Source organism: Chanos chanos, chromosome 6, assembly GCF_902362185.1.
Source record: "Chanos chanos chromosome 6, fChaCha1.1, whole genome shotgun sequence".
Lineage (NCBI taxonomy): Eukaryota > Metazoa > Chordata > Actinopteri > Gonorynchiformes > Chanidae > Chanos > Chanos chanos.
The window spans coordinates 36,185,809-36,193,352 of NC_044500.1; the positions used below are offsets into that span (position 1 = coordinate 36,185,809).

Sequence of the window (7,544 nt, forward strand, 5' to 3'; positions counted from 1 at the left end):
CCTATTGCACACACCGAGAATTACACGCATGCTGAACGCAACAAACCTACAACTGTCGCGTCGTTACGATGATTTCTAGCATTTTTGTTTCTTCTTGAGTTCATTCAACTGGACCGCAACGTAATTTACAGAAAGATAGCGTTCCTTATTGGACACAAGGTGATCACATGACCAAATAAAACACGGTGACGAACCCTGTCATTAGGCGTACTCAGGAGAAACAAATGGCTCTTGAGAGAATGGATGATAACCGTGGTGCTCAGTTTACAAGTGGCAATGAAGAAAACATGTGTGCCTGCACTTCCTGATGTATGGGTGTTGGAAGTACAAACCTGCCCGCTGAAGAATGATACCGATGGTAAAACGCTGTGTGTCGCTTACGTTACTGAAATATCAGGTAGTGGTGCCAGTAGTGATTGTGTAATAACAGACAAAACCACCAAACGTTTCAGACTGCGTGTGTCCACATGTACAAGTTTTGTCATTATGGTATTTGACTATGATTTTTTGCTGCGACATTCTCCATTAACAGTGCTTTTACCGATGCAGCGTGTAGAATTATTTGTAAAGGAAAAAGGTTATCTGTATGCTGAAATAGGTTGCCATTTGCCTATGCGTTTATTTTAATATATGTAACTTCTGAGCATTTAGGCAGGTTTTACACGATGCATTTTACCCATGAATTTCGAAAATATATGTTTCTTAGTACTATATCTACGATTGAGAATTAACTGGGTACCGGTACACTTAGACGCAAGGTCGAACTTGTAATGATCTTGTGAATACATCTAAAATAACCATGTTTTGACAAAGGGGAAATATAACTTTGACTTTTTTGGAGATCATATGGATGGGATACGTCACAGTACGTGGTTACGAATGATACTTTTATGAGAGTGTGCCTCAAACATTTGGCGGTACAAAACGGAGGTTTCACTTGTTCACAATATAGATACTGCCACCTGGTGGTTACTTAAAATATGATCACCATTTGAATTGTAAAATGTGAAAATACTAGTGCTGAGAAACAAATTTATATATCAACATGATGGGTGTATCTCTGGCTCAGAATGCTTTCGTAGATTAGCTCAATGTTTCACTCTAAAATATCAAACTACACTGTTATATACGTCACTCTTTTGTGGGGGTTGTTTTGTTTTGTTTTTTTGTAGTTGACACATTTTAACATGAATTAAGAAGGTCATCGAATGGACCGTTACCACCGATGAAGAAACGAAAGCGGCTACTCTTTCCCAAACCCAGCTAAACTAAAGAAAATCACAGATGTACCTCAAACAGAGCATAATATGTGTAGTGGTCTGTGAGGACCAAATGACTGTAAAAAAAAAAAAAAAAAAAGAAACAAAATACAGACTACGTGCCTTTTAGACTGTTTATGCTTAATTTAATATTGTATCGCCCACTAAACGGCGTAGGTGTCGCGTGTCATATAATGTTCGAAATCTATTTTAAATCTATTTTAAAGTCAACTCTTATAAAGGTTTAAATAAAGTCTTTTTTCGCTTTATTCGCTTTATTGAGTAATTCTCCTACAGCAGTGAAATATTTTTTCCTGAATTCCTTCACTAATCTGTATGAAATCCCGATGCAATACATAACACCGATTGTTAGAAAATATATCCTCAGCATAGCCTATATGCAGAATAACGTTTCTGGTTATGACATTTGATTGATTATGTTTTCGAACTGCACCCTATAACAGTAGGTCTGAAATGTGAAAAATTTCCAAATATGTTAATGCGGTCATTGTTAAGGGTAATATCTGTCTGTTACTTTACTGCTCTTATTTGTACAAGACTTCAGTTAATTTCACAGCATGTAGCCCAGATAGCAAATGTTTCGCGGTTGATGCTCCGTTTACTCTCTTATGATTAAAATGAGACACTGTAACAATGACATGCATGCTATGACATTCGGTGTCAGAACGAAGTAACAGCTCAAAAGCAAGGCGTTTGAGTTTCCATGATATAAAATGTCATTTGAGAGTGAAGCGGAGGTAACCACTGTTGATTTAAAGTTCAAATGCCCTGAAGGGCTAGACGTTTCTATGAGTGGCACAAACCCACCACCAATTACAACCACATGTGCTTTGGCGGATAGGGAACGAGTACACTTGTCAATAACCGACAAACTCTTTCTTATGGAATCAGGTACTGTTTGCATCCAAATAGATTTCAGCATTATATTACACTACATCTGAATTCATCCCTCATTCTCTTCCGCCAGCAATGTTAGAAACCAAATAAAAAAAGTGTGATTCTGAATATATATTTTCATATATTTATTTTTGATAGGCCTATGACAATTCCACAAAATAATTATTTCCGTGCATGTGAAGGGCGCTAATGCCGAGCTTTAAAACTAGCACTAATATGTTTGTGTGTGTATATATATATGAGAGAGAGAGAGAGAGAGATAGTGTCTCGTGGTAAAATATATTTAATCGTGATATATATATAACTTATCACGAGATACTGAATTTTCTTTTAAGATAAATGTCATTTAATAAAATCATAACAATATCTTTCTCAGAAATCCCAGTGAACCAAGAAAAAATGTTATGTAAAAGCGATCGTTTCTGGTAAAGTTATGCCGTTTATTGTTCGTAAGATTGGAGACAAATACCTAAAAAGATGAGATGATCGAAAAGTATCAGAATGGCAGCCCTGCATCTCCAGAAACATAAATACTGTTCTCTTTCTCTTGTGTTCATCCAGAACACCACAATCTTTTCACCCGATCAAACAACTGATGTTTTAAAAATAATTGTAATCCAAAACGAATGTATAGCTTGTTTTTTAGCTTGTTTTACAGGAAGGCACATAGTTTTACTTTATTTTGAACCATTTGTACGCCTTCAGTAAGGGTAGTAATATTCACAGACCGTGTTACAGGTTTTTAGTTTTGTATTCTTTAATATGTAGGCTATATATAAACTTAGAGGTCGGAACTTTAAAATTTTAGACGTATCTGGGATTTAGGAATGAAAACGTTTAAATGAAAATCTATTTTTGAATTTATGAATATATTCAATTGGCAATGGTAATTGCATATTTCACCCCAGTAAACAAGCCATTATCACATAGGTTAAGTAGTTTAATATACAGTTTTTACTGAGTAGCCCATCACTTTTCAAAACTGTTTGAGACTATGAATCCTTAGAGAGCCTCGCAAAAATGTTTTTTCCTGAACAGAAAGTACGCTTCAAAGGAGGAGGGGCGTTGTGACGAGTTCACTATAACCCCACACCGCTGTGCTGACTCTGGATTCATATGTGACTTGGTTTCGATGAGAGCAGTAGCCTAACCCGACGTTCCGAAATTCCATTCCCAGGAAAATTTTTACATCAGCTAGTTATTATTATTATTATTTTTGGTATGAAACGTCAGAATTCCTGTGATGCGCGTCGGACTCTAATTTATAAGCTGATACTTCAGACGTCGGACACAAAAGTCTAATTTTGCTCTTAGTAAAACTGTTCCTGCGTCACTTCGAAATGGTCTCCCTTGACCCCGAAAAGAGACTGCGATTTTCCTCTTTCGCGCAGTTCAAAGAAGTGTGAATCCTCAGTTGTGAATGCAAACATCAACGGGAGATATCATTAAGGGACTAAACAAACGGAAGAGTGCGTCTGTTTGGAATTCATTCTACGCATAAATATAACCATGCAACATCCTTTGGAGATCGGAGCGCACTATTATCCACCGGAGGCGCATCCTGACCACAGGTCTCACCGATACAGGAGTTTCATGATCGAAGAGATTTTAACAGATCATCCGGACCACAAAGTCTCTGCCCCGGCTGGAGATCTCCTTAAATTCGGAGTACATGCTCTTTTATCTGCACGACCATACCACAGCCATTTGGGTAAGTAACACGCTTGCTTAACATATTGCCTTCGCAGGATAGTTTCTTTAAAAGGTTTGGATTGATGTTGTGTTGCCACTGCATTAATCGAGACTTGGTACCATTTTAAAACGCCATTATGTGAATATTTCTGTAACAAAACAAATTAAATTTTGAGCATAAAACTCAGACTGAAAGCTAGTAGTGTGTGTAGCCCATTACAAATCGCGTAAAAGTTCGTACAGTGCTAGTCTCAGCCGTTTAAAAGCGGAAATGCCAACAATAAATCCACGCTAACAGGATAATCAATGTTTTATGAGAACAACGCTATGTAACTACTTCTATACTTTTATAGGCAATAGTGCTAGCAGTGCTAGTAGCATACTTACGGAAACTGTTAGCTGCGAAAATTCTGTTAATTCGAAAACGCTGCAGTTTTCCCAACACTAACATTAAATAGTTTATGCATGCAGAAGAATCACGTTTTTAATAACATGTGATATTTCATTATAACAATCATTTGCTGACCTTCTTTAACAATGGCTTCACAAGGAAATGGGACAAATAAATAAAGTCTGCTTTCATACATGAAACGTTAACAGGACAGATCAGGGCCTGCATATGCTGATTATTTTCCGTTGCACACTGTAAGCTACAAAAATTCAGCCAGGGAGTTCATAAATTGTTTTAGAGTGGAAAACTATTTATAAATTGATCAATACTATTTTCATTACCAGAGGTGAATAGGTGCAACCCAGTTATAATTGCTCCAGTCACAAAATGTCACTGCAAAATTATTTCACTTACAGTGCTGAAGGCAGATCAGTCCAGCATCCTGAAGTTTCCAATGTCTCCATTATCATGTTCGCTTGGAGCACCCTTAGGATCCGCACTCTTGTCTGGGGCTTCAACTCTACAGGTGGGTTCTCCATCCCACCATCTGCCACTGGATCTCCATCTTCGCAGTAAACTTGACCCTGGAGGAGATGCAGTGAGCAAGACAAAGAAAGGAAGACGGAGTCGAACTGTCTTTACTGAACTCCAGCTGATGGGCTTGGAAAAAAGATTTGAGAAACAGAAGTACCTTTCAACCCCTGATAGGTAAGTTTACTATTTGTGCTGCAACACATATTTCACAAATTTTATTCACAACTCAGTTCCTTTTTTTCAGACAGTAGGAGTTGCGCCTAGGACAATATATACCATGTCAAATTTGCTGAAAAGCGGCTGACAACATGTTAAACAAAGATCAAGCTAGAAAAAAAAAACTGTGTCTAGATCAAGTATTTGTATTTTTTCTCCAAATCAGTGTGGGTGCATAAACAATATTCTTCTCTCCACAAAACTCTTGCGATCTGGCTAGTGTTGTCTTGCACAGAACTGTGTTTAGCCTAATCACTGTACTCATAATTCTGTTTTGTTACAGAATAGACCTGGCTGAGTCTTTAGGCCTTAGTCAACTTCAAGTCAAAACTTGGTATCAAAACAGAAGAATGAAATGGAAGAAGATCGTAAGTGTGTGTGTGTGTGTGTTTTATTTCATTGCTGATATGTAGAATTTTTTCTATTGTTACAGTTAACATTTGTCATTTAACAGGTATTACAAGGAGGAGGATTGGAATCTCCAACCAAACCTAAAGGCCGTCCAAAGAAAAACTCCATTCCAACAAGTGAACAACTTTCAGAGCAAGAGAGGACACGAGATGCGCATCGTCTGTCTGACAGTTCCACCTCATCTCATTCAGATGCCAATCAAGAGGATTAAATGGCCTAAACGGCCTTTTTTTGATGTGAAAACCTGAAACCTCCAGGACTCATAAACTGTTGGATCAATGTCACCTGAACTCAATATTTTGGCACTTAGAGATGGATATAGGCCTTTTGTGCGGGACTGTTTTATTTCTATTTTGCATCTGTCTCCAACAAATGGTCCCTCATTGTTTCACAATGAGTTTGTACTCAGTGATTTTGTAGAGAACAGAACATACAAAACATTCTTTTTTGCTTAGGAGGAGTCCTCAGAGATTTTTGCTCAGCAAGTATTGCGCTTCTTATTTTTGTCCTTTTTATTTTTATCTGATCCAGTATCTTTGGAAAAATTAAATATACATTTTCCACATACCGTTGATAATTCTTTTTTTGACAGTATTAAGTAATATATGCATGACATGCCAACTATTAAACATAATAATAATAATAATAATAATAACAACAACAACAACAATAATAATAAATACTCTTTTAGTAATTATACCGATTTTAACATTTCATTTTACAGTTATGGGTTAACATAATGTTAAACGCAATAAGCTATAGATTTCTTGCTGAACATTGAATCTGGCATAATTCAGCTGACTTCATTTATAAAAGATACACTTCGAATGTGCAATGAGTCCAGTCCAGTGACCACTATATCTTATACTCTATGACCGTTACAAAAACGTTTCACATTGACAGTGACATAATGTAATTCATGACTTACCTGAGTCGAAGCGGAATCGATTCTTTTCCAAATGTGACGTTATTCTGTATCACTGAGCCGATTGAAAAGAAATTACTTGCACGCGATTTAATTTGGTACAGAAGTGTTGGATTTTGCCTTAAGTTGAAGGAGGTGTAGTTTGCCAAGTTTCACTGAACCTTGATTGTGTCCGACCATGTTTACTCAGTAAAGTAAATTCATGGTAACAAAATACTTTCAAATTTCCGTGGGTTATTTATCCTTATAGAAATACTTTCCTACGGAAATCGTTTTAAACAAAATCGTTTGTCTAAAGGCTAATTGCATAAAGAGCAGCCCGATTCCAGAGAATTAAATAGCCGCTGGAGGAGCCTTTCATTTGGGCCTCTTTTCTCGGGTAGGCAAAAGCCCTCACTTGACCGATATCGAGGGGCGAAACAGCGTGTAGTCGGTGTGCTTCATAGCTAACGTGTTTCGTTTAAACCTATTGTATTTCATGTCATAAAATTCAACAATCCTGATCATTTTAACACAGCTTGCAAAAAGACACTGCGTTGCTGATATGATCTGGAATTACTGTTTATTTTCAGAGGAGGGGAAAGGTTTTCGGTCTTCGTGTGCGTCACTCAACCTTTTTTTCTTTCTTTCTTTCTTTCTTTCTTTCTTTCTTTCTTTCTTTCTTTTCTTTTTCTTTTTTTTATTTTGCTTATTGTGCACAACCACTCACTTGTCACCCACGAGTAAAAAAGGGTTGTGAAATTGTATAGAGGTAGGGGAATGCTTTGTTTTGAACGATGCAGACAGCGTATTAAGATATTACATTTTTCTTAATGATAAAAGATTGTTCACATTGACGGGTCTTACTAAAAATGATCAACCGAACAAAAAGAGCGATAAGCAGTAGAATACATATATGAGGATTTTTAGTAATAGATTCAATATTATATTTGCAATAATAATTTAACACCAGTAAATTCGACATTAACAGTTTGTCTTATGAGTTCATTGACAATTTATGCGTCTAACAACTGGGCCTACTAGGATAACACTTAATCTTTAAATATACTGAACGTTATTTTTGATTTAAAATGACTTCTCCATTCTCTGCTCCGAAATAAAACATTTATCATTTTTATATTTGTATAAACCGTTTTTTTTCTTTTTCTTTTTTTTTTTTTTTTTGCTTGGGACCTTTATTAGACATTCCAAAACATAC

The 7,544-nt window shown here is 36.5% G+C and overlaps 1 protein-coding gene across 1 annotated transcript; it reads left to right on the forward strand.

Moving 5' to 3' along the window:
* The first annotated feature begins 3,632 nt into the window (after nucleotides 1-3,632).
* barx1 (BARX homeobox 1) lies at nucleotides 3,633-5,632 on the forward strand. Its single transcript, XM_030778641.1, has 4 exons — nucleotides 3,633-3,888; nucleotides 4,677-4,968; nucleotides 5,294-5,378; nucleotides 5,465-5,632. Exons 1-4 carry the CDS (start codon nucleotides 3,687-3,689, stop codon nucleotides 5,630-5,632), a joined length of 747 nt encoding a protein of 248 aa, XP_030634501.1. The 5' UTR covers nucleotides 3,633-3,686.
* The last annotated feature ends 1,912 nt before the right edge of the window (nucleotides 5,633-7,544 follow it).